Below are 26,528 nucleotides of genomic sequence, written 5' to 3'. Positions count from 1 at the left end.
AGGCAACCCACAATACACAAATTTAAAATACTGCGCAAATTAATCAAATTTTAAGTTTAAAGAAGTTATAGTTGATATTCAGGTAATATCAAAGTAGAAATTAGTAAACATTGTGTGGAAACAAATATTTATTGGACATAGTACGCTGTTGTTGCTTTTTTCCTTCAATATTCTCATTGATTCTCGATCACATCACACTTCTCTTGTCAGCCATTGAGATAACATTATAAACATTTCATTTAATTTACAATATGTATGTATAAAATTTAGCAATTGAAACATATCTCTCATATCTCTTCATTTGTCTTTCGGCATGACATCGTCATGGTATATATAGAATATAGAATTTAAAATATCTCTCTTTGTTCTTAAATTCTTTACAAGTTTACAACTTTACAATATTTGCAGTTTGTATCAGTTAATTGTCCCCCAGAATAAAATTGGCGCTGCACAGAAAGGAAATCAAAACAAATCAACAAAACAAAAATAAAAAAATATAAAATAAATGTAACAAACAGTATTTATTTGGTCTAAAATTTAATACATCTCATCATCATGATCATCTCGTCGACACATCGCCATTAGATATTGCACGTTGATTAAATTATCGAAAATTAGGAGAATTAATGTACGGAACAAAAGTATGTGTCAAAACCATCTGACATCTCCTCGCGCATGCGCACATCTCATACTCGTGTGTGTGAAACTACAAGGTGTACAAGCATCATTCAAACGTTACAAATCTTACAAAAACTGAAAACAAACTAAATTAGAAAAAGAAAAACAACGCAAACTGAAATCATGCGCTCGGCCAGTCGAACACCCCCGAGATGTTCGTACAGAAGAGAAGAGATCGGCGCGCCATCTATAATGACTTCACGTATATTGCACTTGTTCACCGCACACGAATCAGTGTTTCTCTTTAAATATTAATATAACATGAATATACAATTCAATTGTGTTTCCTTGGACAGATTATAACAGATCTATATGTCTTTTTCTTCTTGTTCTCGTGGTGCAAATTGGAAGCCAGGTTCGCTTTGTTTTACATTGTTTTTTTTTATATAATCTCATACAATAATTAGTTTACAGGTTTGCAGAGTTAAGTGGGTTTTTGGTGGTCCGTGTAAAATCAGTATCGACATTTTTCTTACAACAAGCGGATGGATCAACGTATGACGCAAACGTAAAAACTGTCAGTTTCTAACCTAAAAACCTAATATAGCACACAGTTTCGCAAACTTAAAATCGTAGATAACATTTAGAAAAGAGAAATTTTGGTACGTCCGTTGTTTAAGAGTTACAAAAACTTACTTCCTCGGATATAATGATAAACTATGTACAAAGAGTCAATGATATATATGTGTTATATACCTATATAGTTATAACCTAATTCGCGGACGATACGAAATCGCGCAATCCAATCAGAACACAAACCATTACGCATGCTCGTTAATTAATGTAACATTGTTTTCAACATCTTAACACCATCGTCTTGCCGCATGCCGGGTGTCGCATGTAACAATACTGAATTTGCACTTGACATCTAGAAACGTGTGTGTTGGGTTGCGGCGGAGGTGAATTTCTCAGTGTGTAGTGTATTGTGTGGTGGATGACATTCATTGTTTTACGTTTACGTCGATGGGGGCGTGAGTGTCGTTTGGATCTAGCTCGCGCGTGCGTACGAACGAATCAGGTAAAAGTTGTAAAAGGCGAGAAGGCACAAGCAGCGGTTCGGTTCGGAGGCGGTGGCGCTTCTCGTCGAGACCACGCCCATCGACCAATCACGCACATGCGCAATTGGCTTAGAGTTAAGAGTGTGTATCATCATACTTAAGTGACTTGTGACATTTTTGTTTAGACACATCGATTATAATGGCGCGTGTGTGTGTATTACAGAGTCTGTTGTGTTATATTGTGTGTCCATTTGTTTTCTGTTTAAGACATAACGAACAAGATATATACGTACACAAATATTGTCAGGCACTGTGAGTAAGGCATTCCTACAGTAATGTTTTTTTTTTGTTAAACTTTTCAAATAGTGGAGATGAAAAGGGTCTCTCTCTCTCTCTCTTTCTCTCGCTTATGTTCGCCAACGGGTTTTATGCTGTCAAAATTTTGAAATTTCGAATCTCATTCGTTACTGCATCGTTTTTCATCATATAAACTTTAAAATCTATGTGCAAGGTACGTGCACACAACAGTAGATAAAATATATATGCATGTATATAATTATGTATAATATATCGCGTCATTTGTTACTTTTTTTTTAGGTTAATTCGCCTCCAGTCGTCGATATACGTATTGTTTCGTGTTTGTTTTTTCCAATATGGCTACGTGCGATAGAGGGTACGAGTGGTACGACAATGAACACACGCTAGGTTCCTTTTTTTTTACTTTCAGCTTTCTTTCTCTCTCTATTTCTCTCTTCGGCGAAAGGGAAGCAGCACATTTAAGAACATCGACGAGTGAGTGTTTTGTTTTTATGTTGCACGTGCGAACAGCCAATGGACAGGAGTTATTCTCACGTAGTCATCGTGTTTACTTGCGTTATAACTCTAAAAAAGATCCGCCATCTTTCTATAAATACCTCTATATGTTTCTCTCTCTTGTACTCGATAAAGATTTCTGTTAGTGACTCTTGAATTTCTCGAATTCGCGACTAAATTAACAAGTGATATACAATAATAATATATAAATACATAATAAGTGTGTGTGGTTGCGGCGTCCCGCGCGGGGGCGGTTAGTTATGATCCTCATCGGGCGCCATGTTTTAAAAAAGACGTAATTACTACGACGATCCGAGTTTTACAAGAAAATAATGGCACTATGATAATATGTGTGTAGATAAAGTGTCGCGCATGCATATCATATCTCCTCTTGTGTTGGATGCACGACACTCGGAAAACAGCAAACGCGCACTCACTGACTGTCAAAGTTCACGCGTCGTCTCCATCTCCTGCTTTGTGAGGACTCGAAGTTTATCACAATTTGGTGGATGACAGAATTGGCAATAGCAAACGAACTATCACTATGGCACTGTGTCAGTGTTTCTCAAACAAGCGCTCCTCCCTCAGTAACGATTGGTTATAATCGAAGGAGTGGCATAGCTGGTCCTTGCCTACGAGTTCCACTCGCTAAGACGCGACCGTTTCAGCATCGGCCCAGTATCGTAGTCCGAATTAGGAGGCGGGCCACCCGGTGAGGGCATGTTGGTCGGCGTGACACTACCATGTGTGTGCGTGGGCGTCAGCTGACCAGCGGAGCTGGGTCGCTGATGGGCGTGCGGCGCTAGATTGAGGGTGGAGTTGAGCGAGTGATGCAGGTGATGGTCACTCCCTCCACCTCCACCGCCACCTCCTCGTGGTGGTGACAGCGGTTCACTCTTTATCTTAACAGGGTGAGGTGACGAAGAGGAAGGCGGAGGAGTACTGCTGGAGACTGCAAGGTGCGGTAACCCACCGCCTCCTGGACCATGCCCCAGTGAGGGAGGTATCTGATGGCCGGACCACGTGATCTGATTGAGCGTGATGTCCTGTCCAACGAGACCAGTACTGAAGTCTTGCGGAGCGAAGCCTCCGAGCGGTGGATACAGGCTCGTGTTCTGCAGCGAGACATACTACATTACGAATTATATCGATGAATTCCCAGATGGATTAAAACTTACTTCGCCGTAGTGTATGTCGTCTGCCAGGTTGTTGGGTATGACCACACGGAGATTGGATCTAGGCGTGGGCGAGTGTTGCTTGAGGTGTTTTGCAGATCCACCCCCACCACCCATTCCTGGTCCTGGGGAGGGACCAGGTGATGGGGATCCACCCATGGGTGATGCAGAGTTGGGATAACCGTTGGACATCTCCAACATTGCGCCGCTGGGGTAGACCGAATCTGTTTCCGAAGAGGAAGGACGTGGACTAATGCTGGTGTGCGCCATCTGGGGACTAGACTGTAGCAACACTGCGTCACCGTAGATTCCGGGACCTGTCACTGCTTGCGTGTAATTTCCACTCATACTTCCCTAAAATCCCAACAAATTAATAATAAAAATAAAGAAATGTTTTTTTTTTGAAAAAACTCACTCTAGATTGACCATTCATCTGATTCCTCTGAATCATCATCTGAAACTCCTCGTCGATCTTGGTGTACTTGGCCTCTGTGCGCGGCGTCAGTTGGTACTCTGTTTCCGGTTCGGGACTGTCCGGGCTCATCACTCCGTTCTTATGCTCCTTCTTATTAAGTGCCTGCAAGTGTCAGTGGACCAGCTCAAGGTGATAAGACTACTCGCCGGAGGGCGCTCGCACACACGTTCAACAATCACTCACACAGCAAACAAACAAACATGCACGCTGCGCGCCGCGCATCTCAACACAAGATGGCGGCGCAACATTAAGGGGGGCGGGGCTATGTACGTTGTCTAAGTTATAAGCAACAACCTGGGGGATTATCGGCTCGCCGACCAGAACAAGCAAATGCATGAAATCCAATCAAACAAAATTCAGTTTGGTTTTGTTTAAAAATTAAAAATAAAAAATTAAAATTTCGCATCAAGTGTTAATGTACATCGCAAACACGAAAACACAAAACATCTTGAAGATGGCGTTAGTTGTATATTGTATCGCATTGCTTTCGTTTGTTTTAGTTCGCGCAAAGCCCGCCAGAGTTGCTGCTGGATTTGATGTACCTCGATGATGTTCTTGTTGGTGAGCGACTCGTGCGGCTCGTTGTACTCGGTGTACTTGAGCAGCACCTTATCCATATCAGTACTGGCGTACTGGTAGAGCTTGTTGCTGGAGCTGAAGATGATGAGGGCGATCTCGCAGTCGCAGAGGACGGAGAGCTCGTAGGCCTTCTTCATCACGCCGAACTTCCGCTTATTGAATGTGACCTGTGTTCAGGAAACGCAGTTAGAAGAGAGTCATGGCAACGCAACTCGTTGCTCGTTATTCTGAGATTGCTTGCGGATGTTTACCTGGCGATTCCGCTCGTCCGTGATCCGTGATATCTGGATTTTTTTGCGACCCATTTTGAAGGATGGGGCTGTTCAGCTGGTGGCTCGAATTGAAGTGAAAATCGCACGGTTTTCTGACTCTATTGGTTTACCATTCACGATGTCATTGAGTCGCACACTGCAATGAATCAAAATTTTTTTTTATTAAATTTAAGTATTTTTAAAAGTAATTAAGTGTAAGCGCAGGCGCGATCATTTATCAAGGAAGTGATTGGTTGGTATCTGCGTGCGTGTTGCTGTTAGTTGAAAATCTGGCAGTCATTAAGAGCGTGCCTCCGCTTGCTCTGTCTAGGGTCCTAGAAGTGCGCGCCGCTATTTTTAGGCGTCGCGGCGCGCAGCCCATTAATTAGAACGCAGCGCAAACAGCTTAAGCTCGCGCCGTGGAAAATCTCGCTCAGCAGGAGAGGAAAACGACGAGCTGCGCGAGTCGCTGAAGCTTAGGAAATTCGAAACACGAAACGCGTGATACGATCGAGGTTTCATTACGTATTTGGCAAGATTTCAACTTTAAAACGCCGAGCGTAAAAATCTACCATTTGTATTGACAACTGTGATAGTTATTAGATAAAATTTAAATCAAATATTATTCCACAAATATGTTGGTATAATAATACGCAAATTTCTCGAAATGCGCGATTAATAATCTTGCTTTCCATGTAAACTCATCGAAATGTTCCTGGAAACGACCTAGGTCACAACAAATTGCCTCCACAAAAAGAGAGAATAGCGAATTGACGTTGCAAAGAAAAACCTCGGCTAGTTGGCCATTATCCCGATACGTTTCGCAATTCGCAGGATCGCTCGTCGGTTCGGCTGTCACGTTGAGCGAATCGAAGCGAACACGGCACGAAACGGGGAAGCGGGCCACCCGCAAACACAGTGACCCGATTCAGGAACCAAGCAGCGGCCGGGGGCGGCGAGAGGGGCGGACGGGGCACATCGCATCGATCGGTGGCCGCCGGTTGTCGAGGGCGAAACAAGGCCAGCGCGTGTGCCCTCCTACGCTACGCGGCAAGGGCGCGAGGCGCGCGCTCTCCTCTCGCACCTGCCGCGCGCCGCCTCCGCGCTCTTGTTACACCGGTTGCTACCGATCGCTGCCGGCCGGGAGGAGATGGTGGTCGTCACCGCAACCGGTAGCCGCGCGTAGGTGCCGGGTGCGTGATGCGGGTTGCATAGCCCAGGTAGTACCCACGCGGATGACAGACGGGTAGATGGGTACCTGCTCTCCGCCTTCCTTCCTCATCTCCTGAAAGCGCGCTAACCCGATTTATTATTGATGTGAGGAGTCGCGTTCGCCATGTCCGGTTGACAACTCCAGCGGTGGAGTGGTGTTCATTATTGAATGAGGATCATTTGCGCTATATTTCCTCATAAGAACCAATCAATAAAAAACTTTTTTTTTTCTAAAATATTCTTTAGTTAAAATTACGAAGATGTAAAATCTTGCAGACGATGATACCGAAAGAGAGTGACAACTAGGCAGGAGGCATGACCATCCATCGTACGCACATGTGTCGCGCACATTGCACGCACACTGAACGCACGTCGAGGGGGCAGACAAAAAGAAGCAAAGATGTTGTGAACCCAAAAGACAAACACAGAATCACAAATCTTCAAAAGTATCACGCACAAAGACAAGAATTGAAGTGGGTGAGGGATAGAAGATGAAAACTATTAAATCACTTCACATTTGAGCAAAAAAATTAGTAAAATTTGACTTACAAAATGCTAATTGCTGAATACTAAGTAAGTTTGGATTAAAAAAATATAAATGTGTCAATAACATGAATTTGTTAAGAATAAGCTAATTTTCAGTGAGAAATAATTTAATTAATCATTGCTTCTTGCATTTTTTCGTGATTTTTGACTGCAATTAGTGAATTATTACTGCAATTAACAAAAAATATTAATTATCTTTGAATGGGGGTACAGTTTGATATTTACATCCATAAAAGTTGTGATTATGTCAATAAAATTGACATGCAAAGCATTTATTTACTTTTAATCAACAAACTTTTATGAGTTGTCGAACTTTTTGAGGTTCTTAAACCCAGAAAATACTTGTATCAAACTTAAATCATAAAAATATCGAATATGACAAGTTTTCCGATTTAAAAACTTAAAAAAACAACGAAATTTTAAATAATTCATCAAAAAATCAAGTATAATCCGATTTTCTACTGTTTATCATTTGTTATGATGCATTTTGTGGATGACTGTGAAAGTGAGTTTAAACTATTTATACCAGGTGTGCCGAGAATAGTCGGAAGTCGCGACTTTCGCGCGAAACCCCGACATGTCTAGAGCGTAAAATTACCTCATATCGCTATTTTTAATTGATCGATACGCTAAATATAGTAACAAAACAAAACACACAGAATTATAAATAAAATGCCGCGAGCGCCGCACCACAATGCCGACGACAACGCAACTAATCGCGCATTAATAGCACGCGCCGTGTGTACTACCATACTACCGTGTGTATTTACAATAGAATTATGTAAATATAAATACTAGAATTTGCACGTCGTTCGTGGGTGCCACGTGCACCACGTGTTACACAAAAATCCACAACTAAACATCAAATTTTTACATTTTAAACATTTTTAAAATGAATATGTTGATTTGATGTGAACTATCGATAGCTCCGCTGTGATTTGAATAATTTTAAACAATAAGATTCAATCGTTAGAATCCAAGGTCTCTGCAAGGTCTCGATTTCAATGAGAATGGACGAGAGGGCGAACGAGATCGACCCGTTCGCGGCGCGTACAAGCGGACTCACCTAGATTTCCTGACATCCTGACACCGAACATCGATTTAAATTCAATTTTTGAAAATCGCAATTTCCACCACACACAGTATTCTATCAATGTTTAGTTAAATGTATTTAAAGCTCGATTTAAATTTCGTGTATTAAAACGTTGATTAGTTTGCACGTTGTTTGCACACGTTTTGCGCACCCGCGAAGAAGACGTCCGATCGACGCAGCCACTCGCGCACGACTACCCGAAACGAGACGAAAGCTTCTCGAGAGCTTTTGGTGTTCGCTGGTCGGAAAGTGTCGCTCGACACCCGTACACGGCGACACGGGCGTTTGGACGCGTTCTGGCGGTGGTGGCGAGGACGAGCGCGACGCCGACCGACGGCGGCGCACACGACGCCACCGATTGGTCGATACGAACGCGTTGCGTCACCGCCGCACAGCCGCACGACCAATCACATTGCTCCAAAACGAGCTTCACACTGAAACCATTGAAACCAAGAAAGCTTCACGGAAAACGCGTGGGGTGGGTGTTCCGCAAGACGCACTTCGTCTTTGTCGCGAGTGGAGGTCCGTCTTGCACGCACATGTGAAAACATCGCCAGCGCCAGATGTAACCTCAAAGGAGTGTGTTACACTCTTTTATTTTTTTTCCTTTCGTTTCGTTTCGTTTCGATCCGGCAATTTGCGCACATTTCGTTGATTGTCCATCGATTTTCGATTAACCTTTTGTTCGACCAGCCTCGAAATCGTCCAATGGTTCAGGGACGTTTTATAACATAACCTAATATTTACATTACATAACCTTCAAATTAGACTAACCTAAAAATTAGCAATAAATGACTTTTAAAGATATAAACGTAAATTTTCTGGAAACAATGTTGTAAAATCTTGCGAATCGCGTCGTAGTAGGCAAACATAAAGGAAATGTTTGCTCGGCGAACGGCGCGGCGGCGGGTCGCTTGGCGTTTGGCACGCGGCCAAAAAGCGGCGGTGTTTTGCCCCGCGTCTCGGATTGCGGTGCGCGCACTTTCCGAGGCGTAGAAGTAGCTGCGTACGAATCGTAACAAAATTTTTACAAATCCAAACAAAAATTTTTTAAAAAATCATTTTTCTGAGACACAATACAAACCATATGATTTTTCGAATGAATCAGATGATTTACTACTTATCTAAGTATCTACCAGTCTGTCTGTGACACAATTTGGGGTGCGCCTGGCGAAGGGTGATTCCCCGTTTGGCGCGCGCAACAGATGTACGCACACGCGCCGGGAAGACATAGCGGAAATCCGGCGCGATTCCTCCTGTTCGTCTGTCGCCGCGAGAGAAGATGCGGCATCTCGTCGCCAAGACCATCGACATCGAGTAATCACTCTTAGTCCCCTCGAAATACTTTTTACTTGACTTAACTTAAGGCATTTACTTAAAATCAAAATTTAAGTAACTTCCGTCGTAAAAAATACAAAATAAAAACTAAATCACTCTGTATAATTTACATTTACTTGGAAAAGTCCAAAATATTTAACGATATATTAATGACGCAATGACTGGTCATAACCAGTAACACCTTGTGATTTTGTGATTGTGATTGTGATTGCAATTCGTTCAAAACTTTTAGTTTTTTTTTTAATATCAATTATATGTGTATATATGTGTATATAAAGTGTGTGTCCCATTTGCCCAACAAAAGTTACCACTTCCGCTTCGGATAGATACATAAACATCCAGACACATGCGCGACAAGCACCAGAAGCCAATGCGGCAGACAAAAAATTAATTGGAACATCGGGAAGCGACTGATACAACCGAGCAACGATAAAAACAAAACACTCAGCAGGAAGAATTAAAATTATCTTTAAAAAACGTTCATAACCTCAAATTTTAAAGATTTTCAAAGAAATAAAATGAAAAAGTGAAGTTTAAAATCTATGTTAATAAAAAACATGTTTAAATCTAAATACTTTCACGTTTTTCGCTAAAAAGTTCAAAGCTAGTGTCTAATGCGCGTATCGCATGCCCGATGACGTTCACGGATTTTCATTTCAAGGTTACATTAGTCCCTTTGCCGAGTCACGCGATTTTCCCGACTGTCCGCCATGTTTGCCACGGCGAAACTAATCGCCGCGTGTGCATGCATCTCGCATCCCCCAGACCGAAAATAATTGTCCGAATATCTATACGTAGACGTCGCCATTGCGCTATGACTATGCTTATGCTGGCTGTGCGCCGTTGGTAGTTCCAAAATAAATCGGCTATCTTTGGCTTTGGGTGCTCACTTCGGGACTTTCGGCACTTGGACTTTCGGGCGCCGACTATCGGCAATGTAGTGTGATCTAGAAGCGCTTACCGTGAGGTGGGTACTCGGGGCGGGCAGCAGGAGCAGGATCGCGACGCACTGCGTGACACAAAGTGAGGAACGCCGAAAAGCACGCCGCGTCGCGACGCTCAGCCGCTGGCTCAGCCCCACCTTCAAAATGGCGAGATGAGGCATCAGGGATAAAGGCCCCGGCATGTTATCACGTGAGGAATTCATTAATCACGAAATCTTCATGCAACAACATCAATAAAACATCAAAACTTGATAAATTTTAAGAAATAAAATCAAATTTTTTAAAAATGAATTTTTCCTATGTATTGACTTAAGTCAAACCACATAGAGCATTTCCATAGCAGTCTGAGGTGCCAAGAGAAAAAAACTCATCAAACACAACGTTGGGGGGAACGCCGTGGGTAATGTTCTAAAGATAGCACCGCAGCTCGCAAGCGGCACGTGTGCAACCCGGGTCGAGAGGGAGGTCGCGACGCTAAGCGTCTTTGTCATGCGCGCTCGCACTGAGTCACTCTCATGCGCGTCGATCGCCTCTCGCCGCCTGGGTTACTCACCTTTGGAGAGCGCGCGCGCAGGCCGGAAGGGCCATGTGCGCGCGGTGAGTGTGTAAGTGACTTACTGACTCGAGCGCCGCCGCCACGACTTAAGCCGCGGGCGCGCACTCGACCAGCCCCTTCTCAAGTGTGCCGACGCCTTTTATGGAGCGACGCAGGCACACGTTCAAATTATCCACTACAGGGTAACATATTTAATCAAATAAATTATAAAATTAATTAAAATTTAAAAAAAAATTTAATAAAAAAATGTTGCTTAACTTAAGTCATATTTTTTCTGTGTTATTATTGAGTTATATTTATTTATTTTAATTTTTATGTGCGTTTTTGTGAATATTTTTGATACACTCTGTAAGATAATTTGGCTTTCAAGTGCTTGACGTTTGGCACGCGTCCAGGAAAAACTCCCAGCTTGAAATCGTTTATTTACTCCCGACACACGCACGTTTGTTGCTCTCGATGAAGTCAACTTTTCCACGTCCCTCTCCCTGCCGTTGTACGCTGCCAAAGTATCTTGGAAAAATCCAGAGCTGGTGCGCATGCGCCGCCAGCTGCCAGAATCGCGCGCTTTTGGACGTTTTGCGTTCTGCGCTCGCGAAATGTCACAACGTGTGCACGACGAATGCAAACAAAACGCATCGCGCAAACGACAACTGAGGCACGAAACGCAATTAAACGCGCTCACGAGACACAGCTGCACAAAATAATAACCACACAATAAAAAATAAGTTAGGTTTGGTTAGGTTACAAATGCAGAACATGAAATTGCTTTCGGTTTTCGACGCCATCTTGAGTGATTTGGTCCGAAATTCGGGTTGTCATCTATCAACTGCCAAATTTTCATCTAACGATGAGTGCTTTGCACCGTTGCGCGCCATTGAATTAAATTAAATTATTTCATACCGGTGGCAATGTCAGCCCAACATTGACGAGGTTAATTTCGCGGCATAAGGTGTCGCCAAAAACAATTAATTAAAACGCTTCTCATATTTCGACACAAGAAATTCAAAATTCAAATTAATGAATAATTACGTTAAATATACAATGTGTTCCTCCCTGTCTCTGTATTTTATAAAAAAATAAAATAAAAAATAATACATGAATCAACAGGTTTATTAGGCATCGAGCCAAAAGGGTGTCGGTGTGGATGTCGGTGGCGGCAGTAGGCGACGTTGGTCGGTCAAGTGCGTTCGCATTGCGGCAGCACCGCCACAAGAGTGTCGGAGGCGGCTGACGGGAAAATCGATGGCCGCATTGCCGCGCGCGCTGGTAGGTAAGTGAAGCAGGGCGCGAAACGCCGCCGTCGACTCGCCACAAAGGCCGAACTAATTGAGTCACGCCGCGGCACGTGCGCTGCTTCGAATGCACTCAGCAGAAACACAATGGACCAAGCGCACGTTTAAAAAGTTTGCGAAACTCGTTAGGGGGGGGCGGCAAGTGTCGGAACTATTTTGATTGACAACTAAACTAATGTTTGGATAAATTTATTATACTTTTTTGGTCCCTAGGTGCCATTTTTTCAAAAAAAAAAAAATAATAATAATTTACCTTTGGGTATTGTTGATATTCCCAGTTAATATTTAAAAAATATCATGGCGGTTGATAGCTGACACTTGCACAACACATCTCACACCTGCCCACACTCATCGAACGCCATCTATAGGCCATATCCGCACACTTGTCGTGTCACCACACCTCTGATATAATATGATCGAATATCCAATTAGATTTTAATTGCGAAACATCACTAACTGGCACCACTGGCATCCGATGAGGTAAAAGACATTTCGCGCCCACATTTCCGGGGGGTGGTTTTTTGGTGCTGGCGACGAGCAGGAGGACTGGATGCCCACTAAATTCAAACGGCGAGCGCAGCGAGAGGCTCTCCTCATCCACGCGAGGCAATGTATAAAAGGCATCGCTTAAAATATAAGTTTTATTTCGAGTGCGTACAGAGAGGAGCGTGTGGCGGCGTGGAGCCGTGGGGCTTTTTGAGTATTTTTGACCCGCCGCGCGCCGCTACCGCCGACCGGCGAAACAATTTTTAGCGTTAATTATAGACATAAACAAACAGGAATATCTTTTCGCTATACATAGATTTGCGCATGATGCATAGCAACTAGAAGCTCGCCCAGCATTTAAAATCATCAAAATCATCCCTTAATTGTTTTGTTAGACGTAGGCAACCCAAATATCCCCCCAAAAAAATGAAAATATTTAACCTAAATCCTAAAATGTGCCTCAATTGCAAAATATGATATCAATATCTCAATTAATCAGTGAAAGAGGCGCGAATTCACTTGACAGGATATTGATGTTGGCACACAAGATGAGATTAGATAAGTTAATCACTAATCAATCAAAATCCTAATGATTTTTAAGCGTTTATCGCACACACAAACAATAAAACAATCATTAAACTAATCTAATTGAACATCACACCTTTTTCCTTATCAATAAAAAAAATTTCTATCTAAAAATTAATTCTGTTATGCTACAAAACATAATAATCAATTTGGTTGGTCATTATATTCAACATTGTGCAAGTCCCTGCTTTTCTTCCTCTCAAACACAATCGCAGCGTAATGATGGAAGTAGTTTGCGTGTCGCAAGAATTATGATGTATAAATAACCGGCGTAAACAAAACGCGCACAATCGATAGGGATTTATTTCCATCCGGCATGTGCGGACGTGAGGTTACGCGCGGCGCCGATTAATAAGTAAACAGCCCGGCGCCTCCACCAGGTGCAGCGCCCTTTCGCACAGAAAACGAAACATTCACACTCGACAGAAACAAAACATATAAAAACCACAAAGAATAAAAGAGACGTGAAGCGGAACGACGCACTTTGACGTCGATGTGCGTCAGTCGCAACAACTATGAACATGTCCGAGCTAATGACCAACGCGGTAATTAGCTACATGATGGAAAACACAAGTACCAGTGAAAACAAAAACACTAGAATATTATTACTCGTACAATCAAGTGGCAGGCAAAAATCAAGTTAATATCCTTTTAGAAATGTAAGTTATTTAACAAAAAATGTCTAAAAATAGGTTACGGGCACTACGTGTACTACCAACTTGTTATTACTTTACTACAATGTACTAAATATAAAACCAGAAACGTATGATCAAAAATTACCGTGGAAAATGCTAAAAAAAAACTTTTGTCTTTATAATACGTTGTAATCCATTCTAAGCATTTTAATAAACAAATAACAAACATCCCTACTAATATTATAAATGCGAACGTCCTGATGTTTGTTACACTTTCACGCAAAAACTACTTAACCGATCATCATGAAAATTTGTACACATATTCTTAGTGTTCCCCGAATGGTTATAGGCAACTTTTTATTTAATAAAAAAATATTTTTTAAATAAAATAAAGAAAATGTTTCGCCAATAATACCTCTGCATCTGGCTATTTGACTACTTTAACGCCATCTAGCATTCCAACAATGAAGCTCAAACCTAAGTACTATAGTACCATCACACTGTATTATCACACTGTATTACCGACAGCTACGTCAACATCAAATCCAATTGACTACACTATGGAGACTGTACACTATACTTCCATAGACTATACTTTCAGCCATTTTAAACTTCCCGCCATTCTACTTCATTGTTACTTCTTCTGTGACTACAGACGCGTACGGAAGCAACTTCATTATTTTAGTTATTCGCGAGCGAAGCCGCCGGTTAAAGCTGGTATCCAATAGATGACTATAGAGTAAGTAATAAAAAAAGTCAACTCACCATTAGAATACATAAAAAATCTTATTATCACCAAGTGAATATGTTCAGTGTTAATGTTAAATTTAATGCTCAATGCATTAATCGTTGTTGTGTTGTTGATGTGCAATCCGCGTTCACGTCTCGTCTTATTTTGTTTGTTATTTAACATTTCTTCCTCATTAAATTTCACCTCCTTGTCTGGCATGCTCGGCGGCGTGCGCAGCGCAATAACGTTTATCGCAAGTCGTTGGAAAAGTGCAAGGTCAATGATGGCAGTGTATGCGCGCGCGCTCGCGGTTATGTCAAAGTTCTTTCGACGCGCGTAACACGCGATTGTGTGTGTCTGCCAGACGCAGTCATCGTAATCACACAATTGAAAATTATAAGTACAAGAATTATCTTGAAATAAGAAGAAAAGAAAGTGTTTTGTTATTGTATTAGATGAAAACATAGCTGTTGATTGAGGTTATGTGTGGTGTGAACTTACCTACGTCAAAGTAATCAAACAAATCACCTGAGGTTGAAAATTTTGAAAAATTCGTTATTTTAGCGCATAGATAACGCGTGATTATCGTGTTTATTATTTATCTTTGTGTATGACTGCTGTTGTGATAGTCAGAGGGAGATTGCGCGATGTTGTGTGTATGGAATTATTTCAGTTTTCAATATTCTCACAACGTGCTCGTAACGTACGAGTATTCCTAGGTAACGATAAATGTGCGAAGTGCGCTTGTGTACGCGATTGAACATAATTTTCGTTCAAGGTCGCGCATAGATTTCTATTCCGTCATAGTGTCACCGCGCTAGAGATACAAACAAATACACACTTGGAGTTGATAATACACAATGTGTACAAACTCAACATATAAATGAATTCCGTAAAAAATAATATTAAGTAAAAAAAAATTAATTTGTTTTGGTGATTTATTGATTTTCGTTTAAATTATGACCAATTATGAAACGAAAAAGGAGAAAAAAAATTGATATCAAAGTGTATGTTACGCACAATGCAGGTACGCCCAGGTACTAAGAAGGTGGCGGGTGTACGCCGCCCCCGCGGGGCACATCGTAGCACGTGCGCCCCCACGTGGCCTTCGACCGGTGCGCGCTCCGTGCGTCACACGCCGTGCACGCCGATCGATTGCGCGGGGATGCGTGCCCGCCGCCCGCTGCCGCCCCCGGCCCCGGTCACGGCCAGCGGTGGCGTTCGTCGCTCGTTGGCATGGCGATGATTGCGTTCGCACGCACACGCTACACAACCTACCCTTCGCCGCCATACCCTTTCGCTTCCGCTAATGAATAAATAAGATTACCGAGCCCCATCTTCGGGGGACGGCAGCAACGCACCAATAGTGTACTATAACTCCAGAAAGAAAGAAAACAAGAACAACGAATAAGATAAACATCCGTCAAAGGACGAACGACGTTTTAGTTATTAATGCGTGGATTACGGGCAAGCCAGAAACATCTTCGGAAATTGTTCGATATGTGTCAAGTTCTATTTGGTTAATACTCAAATTTACGAGGTTAAGAAAAAAAACGTTAAAATCTTATAAAAAATATAAATGCATATCAATTGTTGGGCATTGTAATTGTTGTTATGAATAATTGGTAATTTCAAGTTTAACACTGGTGGATTAGGTAAGTACTTGCGTCCATGTGCACGTAATCGATTAGGAATACACGCCATTTAACAATTTCACCTATCGAAAAAAAAAATGCCACAAAGTCATCATACAGCTGGTCGCACGTGCTCGCGACGTGTGTATCGAGTTGCATTCTCTGTAATTTCCTCTTCAATTATATCACTAACATACTTACACATCGCCCCCAGATCCATTCTGTTGAAAATTGCTTTGGTAAATGTCCAATATTAGTGTCATCGATAAAATTCTGATAAGTTAAAACTATACTATTAGTTTAAATTGAAAAAATCATGTTTCAAACTATTCATATGGTTTTATGCGCAGGCGTTAGCTCCACCCCGTGACTAAAACCCGTGAATAAAGTACTTTAGTCACATCTGTGTTTAAAATACCACTTTTTATGTCTCAAAACCATGAAAAAAGTATAAAAAATAGAAAAAATATATTTAAAAACAAATAATTAGTATTTACCAATTTAATACTGAATATTATACCTTTTAGATGTTTCCTGATACTCTCATGATTTCAACTGATCAAAGAATTCAATATGCGTAGGTGTATATCATTAAAATCTTCCTTTCATATTCGGATTACATAAAATATCTAAAGAAACATCTTCTAGAATATTTCAGGTAAACATCTGAAGTAATTTCAAAAATATGACGTTTCTTATAATTCACTAGGCCCCTAAGCTATTACCTATTTCAAATATTATATTGGTAAATGATAGCAATCATCGTGCTCATCGCATTAACTGCAGTTGACCGCAGGCTGTCAAATACATTCCGTCATCTAACGCCATAGCAATAAAAGTAAATAATTGCACACATAAAAAAAAGCTAACAACATAAAAACGCAATGGTTTAACACGTTGGCGGCAGCAGTGACTGCGCATACGCATTATGCATGCATTCCGCATCGGCCACATCACGCGCTTCTAGAATATGCTCCTCTCCTGTCCTATACGAACATAATTCATCTCGAGAGACATGATTACTCACCAAATCGATTTTCATGATTTCGGCGAGGGCCAAAATTTCCGGAATTGTCACAAAGCCTAACACACAACAAACAATTAGCATCGATGTATTCAACGTCAAAACCCTATCAATTCTCATTTTCCCTGAATAGTAGAGTATGCAACCAATATTGCATTCATCTTATATAACCTCAAACTTAGAGTTTTGGTATATGTCACGTGTGTCAACTGTTTGCGCAAGTTACAAGACTGAAAGGTTTATTTGTTCGTCAAGTATGGTTATGTTTTTAGTGGCAGTGGCAAGTTAGAGAACTTCCGGTGACGATTCTAACGTCGCCAGCGCTGAGTGCTGTAGATGTGCAGTCGCGTATCGTTGTGGCCAGCCGGCCAGTCGGGCCGGGCTTAACGAATGCTAATTAATGAACGCCCATCATCTCGCGTCACCGAGGCGCGAACACGCCAAACAGTGGCAAGATGTGACACTATTAATGTGCATTTTAACGCTTGCATAATTGACGAAAATCAAAAACAAAATGGTAATATTACTTCGTAAACTTTTAATAAATTTTAGAAAAATTTCTAAAATGACTTAAAATCTGTGTCAGAAAAATTTATTGATTTATTTAAATTTAATTCAATAATTTCTTAAACATTACAAAATTTTTTTTCGTTATTAACAACGCATAACAAAATAAAATTTATGTATTGTTTGAAAGATGTGTAAAAAACGATTTCCTAATTGTTTTCAGTTACGGTAAATTATGCACAATGGAAATGTGATAGTTCACGAGTGTGTCGCATGCTCACAGGCAATTTGAAGCGCACATTGGTGTCCTGCAGCTAGTTGAGCATCATTCACGATGCGAGTTTTATTCACATCTCGCCGTGAGCAGTGTGTGTGCCGCAATCATTAAATCAATAAATCACCTTTATGATTTCATTTAGTAAATTTCACGTTTTGCGTTTTGTAAAAACGCTTTGAGATCATCGCGTCTTCTCGCCGCGAGCGGACTTAAGTCAGCAAATGTCATGCTTAAACGGTTTGTGTTTGTTAAGTTTTTTTTACGAGTGCGTGGGCGCTGCAAAACATTAAACAACTCATCAAATATAAAACAATAGAAATATGAAATTAAATTATCATCAAGAAATAAAATTATTTACTATTATTTGCTATTTTTAATTTTGTAATAGAATTAATATAAATATTAATGAATCCATTTCAAGGCGGTTAATTAATCATTCACACAATCGAAAACTTTGTAACGCTAATCCTAGCGTATCACTCGCATTTAATTAAAGAGCACGTGCCGTATTTGCAACTTCCACCCTTTGCTTCGCATGAATTCTCTGTGTTTACGTTCAATTTAATTTTGCATTTTTGCAATGCGGACTAAGATTACCATCCGTAATAACTGCAGAGTGGGAACTAAAAATAATTTTGCACTTTTTGTTAAAGGTAAATATGCTATAAAAACGCTTTATAACCACACCCACGGCTCGACTACGTCAAATAAAACAAAAATAATTAAAATTTAAATAATTAATGCACTCGTGACTTCATAAATCAGAGTTGGAGCATATGTGAGGGTGGCATATGACCTTGAATCGTAAATAATTCATGAAAATGAGAAACAAAATAAATAAAAATATAACAATCGCATTGAATTATATTATTATTTATTTTCTATGGTTTTGAGGCATGAAAAGTGAACTTTAGACACTGATGGTCAAAGTCGTGACTAAAGTACTTTATTGTACTATGAGTAAAATGGTTAAAGAGTTGAAAAAGTAATTTTTGAAGCTTTTTTTGATAAGTTTAGTCAAGAAATTAAGTTTTTAACGCGCAAATTCACAAAATTACAAATAAAATTGATTTTTCACTCTTTTCCTTGCAATTTCTTAACAATTTCTCACTTTAGAACATTTCTTACACCTCTACGAATATTTCCAAACAAAAATTTCCCAAATCGTCCAAACGGTTATCAAGTTATAGTGAGTTTAACACACATGTTTTAATTTTTAATATATTTCCATTTCTATCATAATTAGTCACCTATTTCCGCCCGAAAATTCCTCTACCGCTTTCAATTATTTCTTATTTTCATAGCCCAATTTATTTGCGCACGTGTTACAGCACTTAATCCCCGTCATAAAAAAAACGCAGTATGATTCAGCGCGCCTGCCTCATCCGCGTCTAATATTTAGTTACTTGCGGTTTTCGCCCGTTTACGTTAATTTAAACTTTACAAACCAACAAAACGCACGTTGCGCGTCAGCCGCCGTCGTACGCCGTAAGCGGAAGAAAAAAGTTGTGGAAAAAATAAGCGTGTGACACATCCCAACGCCGCAACGCAGGATGGCAGGAACGCAGCACAAACACCAAAGAGATAGAGATAAGCATCGGATATCTATGCGTGTGTGAGGCGAGAAGAATAGACCGCGACGGGAAAACAGGAGACGAGCAAGAACAACATCAGCAGTCGAGTGGATGCGATGTTGGCAGAGAGAGGAGAGGAGTTCAAAGTGGTATGTCGTCCGGAAGCGACGCACACGGTGCACATGGCGGGCAGAACTCACATACAAACGCACACATTGCACGGTTAATTTCCTGCTGGTCGTAAAAACTTCAAAATTTGGCACATTTCAAACACAATCGATAAAAACGAATTAAACCAATCTACATCTGAGATCTAATCACTCAAAATCCACTAAAAACTAATCCCTACTAATATTATAAATGCGAAAGTCTTGATGTTTGTTACACTTTCACGCAAAAACTACTTAACCGATCATCATGAAAATTTCTACACATATTCTTAGTGGTCCCCGAATGGTTATAGGCTATTTTTTATTTAATAAAAAAATTATTTTTTAAATAAAATAAAGAAATAGTTTAGCCAATAATACCTCTGCATCTGGCTATTTGACTACTTTAACGCCATCTAGCATTCCAGCAATGAAGCTCAAACCTAAGTACTATAATACCATCACAGTGTATTATCACACTATATTAGCGACAGCTACGTCAACATCAAATCCAATTGACTACACTATGGAGACTGTACACTATACTTCCATAGACTATACTTTCAGCCATTTTAAACTTCCCGCCATTCTACTTCATTGTTACTTCTTCTGTGACTACAGACGCGTATCGAAGCAACTTCATTATTTTAGATATTCGCGAGCGAAGTCGCGCGTAAAAGCTGTATTAAATAAAACCTACCTTTATAATTAAATTTCCAGCAGAAAAATCCAATGAAAATCTGAAATAAAAAAATTAAAAAATAATTTCTTGGTACCACATATATTCAGGTGTGCATGTTGTGTTGCATTTCGTCGGCAAGCGGATATTTTTAGCTTAAGCAGGGGGCGCACGCGCACGCACGTTGATACAGTTAATTTGCTGCAAGCTGCAAACGTCTGTAACACGATACACACCGCTGCTTCTTGCCATCTCGCGGCTTGTCTTCGTGTCGCACCTTTGCGCACACCACACATGCACACGTGGGAGGCGCCGAATGCGCAAAGGGGTTGCGTGCGGCGCCACGTGCGCACGATAACGACCATAACATCAATGACGCCAAAAAGAAACAGATGCGGCACGTACACAATAAATAATTAAAACAATTTAAACATATAATAATAATATCTGTGTAATTATTAATTATTAAGTAGTGACATCTATCGGTGAATAGTTTTGTATTTATTAATATTTATTTAATATTTTGTAACCTTTCAGTTGTGAAAATCGACATTCAACTTGCTACTGTTATCTGTTATCACCGTACTGTTATCAGTCGCAATTGTGATTTCTGTGAATCGTAATGAATTGCTCCCAGCGCTGCGCGGTTCATTAGCGCCTCTTTCAAATCGCGCGCTGATAACGCCCCGGCAGCGATAAGCGCGCTGCGCGCGTGTTTATTCCGCAAACGTTTATTTATTAATTAGCGCGCGCGCCTTTAATTAGCGGAAAATTTATTTTTTCCATCTCGGCAGATGAGAGCAGTTGGTTGAACGGACGGCGGCTGTTTGTTATTGTCGCCCGCCGGGAGGAAGTTGAACCCGAGCGAAATACAACTCGACAATAAATAAAATACGAAAAGTAATCATCATGCTACATAAATGAAAAAAAAAAAAAGTATAAAACACGCGTATCAAAACAAATTGTAGGAAACTAAACCGAAAACAAATGAACAAGTCACTTGCAAGCGTTGCTCAAATGAAAATGAAGCTTTCCGAAACAAAAGCACCACGCCGACGGATTCATGGAGTATTTATAGACCGATGGCGGTACCCTTCGACGACGCCAAGCGTCGACTTTAAAGCTTTCGTCACACGTTGTACTTCTTTACAACTCTGAAAATTTTCCATTAAAATTTCGCGTTTTTTACCAATCACACTGTATATTGTAAAGGAGCTTAATACATTTTTTCAAACTAGTCGTAATGAAATGCAAAGTACGCGCGTTGTTGTCCTTGGCGTTCGTCAATTATCGCAACTTACGAATTCATTACCAAGTATACACTGTCCACGCAAATGTCGAGCGATTTTCCGAGGGGGAAATTCCGTTTTTATTCGTTCCGCGGGTTTCAAAATGCAAATATCCACTCGGGACAAACGTTATCAGTTGGTAATGCTATCGAGTTTATCAATTTTACAAATATTTTGTGCGCTTACGTCATTCGTGTGAATGGCATTATAATACTATAATAAATATTCATTCAATTTGGTAATCATATACATAGTGTTTTAGGATATAAGGAAACTTATCTTCCATATTGTGTTTTAAGCACAGGGTTTGACCTTGGGATTTATCCTTGTCAAGTTCAAAGAGGAATATTTTTGACTAGCTTTAACCCGCGGCTTCGTTCGCGAATATTTAAAATAATGAAGTTGCTTCCGTACGCGTCTGTAGTCACAGAAGAAGTAACAATGAAGTAGAATGGCGGGAAGTTTAAAATGGCTGAAAGTATAGTCTATGGAAGTATAGTGTACAGTCTCCATAGTGTAGGCAATTGGATTTGATGTTGACGTAGCTGTCGGTAATACAGTGTGATAATACAGTGTGATGGTACTATAGTACTTAGGTTTGAGCTTCATTGCTGGACTGCTAGATGGCGTTAAAGTAGTCAAATAGCCAGATGCAGAGGTATTATTGGCTAAACAATTTCTTTATTTTATTTAAAAATTAATTTTTTTATTAAATAAAAAGTAGCCTATAACCATTCGGGGACCACTAAGGATATGTGTACAAATTTTCATGATGATCGGCTAAGTAGTTTTTGCGTGAAAGTGTAGCAAACATCAGGACTTTCGCATTTATAATATTAGTAGGGATTTTTGGTTTGAAAATAAATAATTGATAATAAATAATAGGTAAACATGAAATTTGCGAATATTTGAACGAAATATGAGTGTAATAAGTGTTTAAAGTAGTTTTTTAATCAAAACTTACAGAAACTGGAAGATGCTGAACAGATTTTGCTGATTTTTCTTTTGAAATATTTGTAGAAGTCTCAGAAACGGTCAAAAAATGAGAAAAAATGAAGAAATTGTAAAGAAAAGTGTGAAAACAACAATTTTATTTATTTGTCAAACATTTAGAGAAAAATTTCGAAATCATTCTTTTACTATTAAGCTACTTTTTTTATAATTTACTATTTTTCTAAAAAAATACTTGTTTTTTTAAATGTAACTAATATAATTATTGATTTATTAGATTATTTATGCATTGTAGCTGTTGTGATTTAATTTATTTATTGTTTGTATGTACGCAAAGTTGATCACTATTAAGTACAAACCACAAAACACTTTTATTTTCAATAATTTTAATAATTTAAAAGCATTACCAGTAAAAAATAGCTTGTATTTATTTATTCTATGAATAATTTAATATTTTCCTCCATACGAAAAATTCTAAATATAATTACGAATAGTTATAATTACACTGGCGTCAACAAACACTTGCTCGCTCATAGTAAACATTCAAAAATCCAATTGATAATGATAACCGTTGATAATGCCAATATTGCCAGCGTTACATAACAACACACGACTGTCGCTATATTTGCCACATTTGCAGCATGAAAACAAACCGCTGAAATTTTCTCAAAAATTTTTCTCTATTCGCAAAACAATGACATTGCCCTCCCTCGAGACCATGCGATTGTAAACAATCGCCTTGCGTTATACAATCGAATTTTTCCACACACGATTTGCATTGCAATGTTTGCGCACGCTCGGTTTACGCGCCGTTTAATGTTAATGCACTTTTTGCATACAGCACGTTTACATCATTTTTCACATTTAATTCATTTTTTCTACTAAACCCTGAAAATTTTCAATGTACACAGACAAGCACTGAACACATGGTAAGTGTATCTGTATGCTAAAGGCTGTGACCTGCGCATTAATGCGTACAGCGCAATTTTTTATTTGTTTAAATTTATTAAACAACATGCAAACAAGAAGCTGGTGGCTTGTTTGCATATTGTTGGCTGTACTTGCTGTTTGCCAAGCGTGGTCATTAATCTCGCGTGGTAAAATGATAATTACTTGCATTACATTATATTAATGAATTTATTATTTATTTATTTTGACTGCGAGATACTACAACTCATGCAGGATGCAAATGGGTGATAACAGTTGTGGATAGGTTGTACATGTATGTAAATCTTTGATTGTAAAGTCGTAGAATTGCAAGATGGGAATTTTATGTAAAAAGGATAATAAAGAAGTGTGCAAAGTTGCATACGTTAACGTGCTTCAACAGCGCACAGCCTTATCGGCTTATCACCCGCCTTTACGCCGATAACGTTGAGAAACACGCTTACGAACAAACCACCAAGCGATTTATCACCAAATTACAATGTATACACTATGTTTAGGGTATAATAATATAGGATATTCAAGATGATTAAATATCACATTTTCCGGTCGGTAAAACAGATTTCTACGATTAAAATTACGACAATATGGCTGCTTTTGTAATTGCAATCGATATTATCGCTTAAATTATGTTTAAATTTCAAATTGGAGGCAGGAATGCAAAAAATTTAGAAGTATCTAGCTACCTACATCTGTTAATTCAAATTTTACATATCTAATCTTCTTTTTTTTTTAAGTAATAACCTGGGCGAACCTTTTTTTAATCATAAGTAACGTGTTTTATAAAATTCGCTATCGAAAAGTTGTAAGTACCAATTCAATAGATTAAATACTTCATTGTTATTAATTAATTTACTAAATTAACAAATTTTCTCATAGAATTTACTGATTCTCTGTATAAAAGTAAGCAATCTTTAAAAATTGAGAAGAAAAACAAGATTAGGTTATTATAAACATGTTTACGCAAATAATTAATAAAAATATTATATAACACATATTTTTGTAAGATTTTGGTGATTTACCAAAGTATAGTAAATGCAAAATCATAAATTAATTAACTTCCAGCTTAAACTAAAGAAAAAAAATTAAATTCTTTAGTGAAAGTCCAATCTGAATCAATATGTAAGGTAATTCCACTTTATTTGACATATTAGCGCATCCCTATCAATATCATCTTATCACAATCGATAAGAGCAACAATTTCCTTTTATTACCACACTTAAAAATCAATATTCGCTGAACCCACTTCAAATTCCAAGTAAAAACACTCTTCAATTATTGATATAAGAGGAAAATAACCAAAAAATCTAAAAAATTGCCAGACTTTTTGAAAACAAAAAGCCAGTGTGCGGGTGTCAGTGTCAGCCATGCTCTGTTGCTGCTGCTGCTATAGTAGTCATGTTGTGCGGCGGCGTGCACACAACAAGCTCAGCGCCACATTACAATAATTTATGCATGCGCCCGAACAATTGCAAATCGCAGCGTTGTCAACTCGCGAACCGATGAGGTCAACACCAGCCTCAACTCGATCGATATTATGCAAGCGCATGTCAATGCAAAAAAAAAATATCAAATTCAAAATACAATAATAAATTACCAACTATGGAAATCGAAGAAATTAATCAAAAAATAAATAAAACAACAGTATAAATTAATATTAACAATTTATACATGCAATATGTCACTAATCATTACTTTTTTTAAAACAAATTTCAATTTTTTATTTTTGTTTGAGTTTTGTTTTTCTGGGATAAAATTTGTTCCCGTTTTGGAAACCCGTGCGTCCATCTGGCGTCGAACGGGAAGAAAAGCAGAGCGCTCCTGCCCGCCGCCACCACGAGTTGGGTTCTACTCGTGTTTCTGATCAATCCTCGCGCCGATCCAGAAGATCCGGCTTATCGGGCGGCGTACAACAAAACAAAAGCAACACACAAACAACATCAGCATGCAGCGACATGTCGACGTGCATGTCTGACGCCGGGCAGGTTGTTGCGAGCGCACGCCAAACTTGCACTTTGCGTCCCTTTTTTGCGCTCTTTGCGTGTTTGCGTACGAAAACCGACGCAACCAGTTTCGCGGTCGGCCTGCAACAAAACCCGCAGTCAACCGGCAGACGAGTGTGAGACGATTGAATAAATCGCAAATTGCGATAATTGCCGATGCCAAGATGGCCGTTAACTCATACACTCACACGTACTTATCCTTCACACAAACACGCGGCCATATTTGAAAAGTTTTCAAACTAATTTGAGGTTAGAAATTGATATTCAGAGTGTTTTCAGGGGTGTAAAGTGTGCAGTGTTGCGTGTCAATAGAAAAAGGGAGCAAAAATGTAACATTTATAAGATTGTAATACATACTTGACCTCCGCTGGCCTCCTGCGGTTGTCTTCTCGGAGCGGGAGCGAGAGAGCACGCGCGCGCCGGCCGACCGACCTTCAATGTCAACACACACGGCGCACAGACACACATGCACACACGCCAGCAGCACCAAACTCGACTGTGGAGAGCCCGCGCAGTGGTCGGTGGCGAAGGCCACTTAGCACGTTATACGGTGACGACGCGCTCGCGCCGCGTGTCGCCGCCGAAACCGCTGTCCACCATGCTCAAGTAACAAACAACAATCAACAATACCAGCGCCGCAGCAACAAGTGCGCGGTAACGATGGCAACCGAACAACAAACACTAGCGCCACACACCGAGCTAAACACGAACTCTGCAAAGCACACTTAACGGATTTGCGCGAGAAGTTGTTGTTTGAAGCTATGGATTTTCACCGATTGCGTTTGTGAATGATGTTTTGGTTGTTGTTCGCTGGTGCGCGACCGCGAGACGTGCGACGTTATTGCACTACTGGCCGAGTGGCGCGGGCGCGCGCCGGACAAGTGGCTTGTCGCGAGAGCGTACGCCGCGCGCCGCAAGCGGTGATACCACGGCGCCGCGCCCCCTTCCTCGGCCCCCCGCCGCTGACGTCAGATGATATCGATTCGAACCGCTCGGCCTCTCATCACTGCCACAGCCACTCCCGCCATACACACACACACACACAACAATCCTACTGATAAGAGACTATATGGATATAAAGTAAACGGCAACCATTTTGCATTAAGCGCC

The 26,528-nt window shown here is 40.1% G+C and overlaps 1 protein-coding gene across 3 annotated transcripts; it reads right to left on the bottom strand.

The window, feature by feature from the left end:
- Positions 1 to 502: 502 nt before the first annotated feature.
- Mef2 (myocyte enhancer factor 2) lies at positions 503 to 26,306 on the bottom strand. Of its 3 annotated transcripts, none has more exons than XM_065310432.1 (7): positions 25,776 to 26,306; positions 20,252 to 20,291; positions 4,970 to 5,126; positions 4,682 to 4,885; positions 4,080 to 4,241; positions 3,668 to 4,018; positions 503 to 3,619 (listed from the first exon to the last, which is right to left on the bottom strand). In XM_065310432.1, the coding sequence occupies exons 3-7, from the start codon at positions 5,021 to 5,023 to the stop codon at positions 3,122 to 3,124; spliced, it is 1,269 nt and encodes a 422-aa protein (XP_065166504.1). In that variant the 5' UTR covers positions 5,024 to 5,126; positions 20,252 to 20,291; positions 25,776 to 26,306; the 3' UTR covers positions 503 to 3,121. The 3 variants fall into 3 exon arrangements, with proteins under 3 accessions (XP_065166504.1, XP_065166506.1, XP_065166505.1); XM_065310434.1 differs by having other exon boundaries at positions 503 to 3,604; XM_065310433.1 differs by having other exon boundaries at positions 4,080 to 4,229; positions 25,776 to 26,303.
- Between the last annotated feature and the right edge of the window lie 222 nt (positions 26,307 to 26,528).

The sequence above is a fragment of the Atheta coriaria genome, unplaced genomic scaffold (genome assembly GCF_025399875.1).
Source record: "Atheta coriaria isolate IRGN ID8LTWV9N9 unplaced genomic scaffold, Caltech_Dcor_3.1 hic_scaffold_8_pilon, whole genome shotgun sequence".
Taxonomy (NCBI): domain Eukaryota; kingdom Metazoa; phylum Arthropoda; class Insecta; order Coleoptera; family Staphylinidae; genus Dalotia; species Dalotia coriaria.
Note: the sequence above shows the minus strand (reverse complement) of the source record. Positions and strands in the feature narration are given on the sequence as shown.

Excerpts from the sequence above, each read along its gene's own strand:
- Mef2 (XM_065310432.1), bottom strand. The coding sequence starts at position 5,023 with ATGGGTCGCAAAAAAATCCAGATATCACGGATCACGGACGAGCGGAAT. Across the intron at positions 4,019-4,079 it reads AGATGAATGGTCAATCTAGA|GGAAGTATGAGTGGAAATTA; the intron begins GTGAGTTTTTTC and ends TTGGGATTTTAG. Across the intron at positions 3,620-3,667 it reads ACGACATACACTACGGCGAA|TATGTCTCGCTGCAGAACAC; the intron begins GTAAGTTTTAAT and ends TTCGTAATGTAG.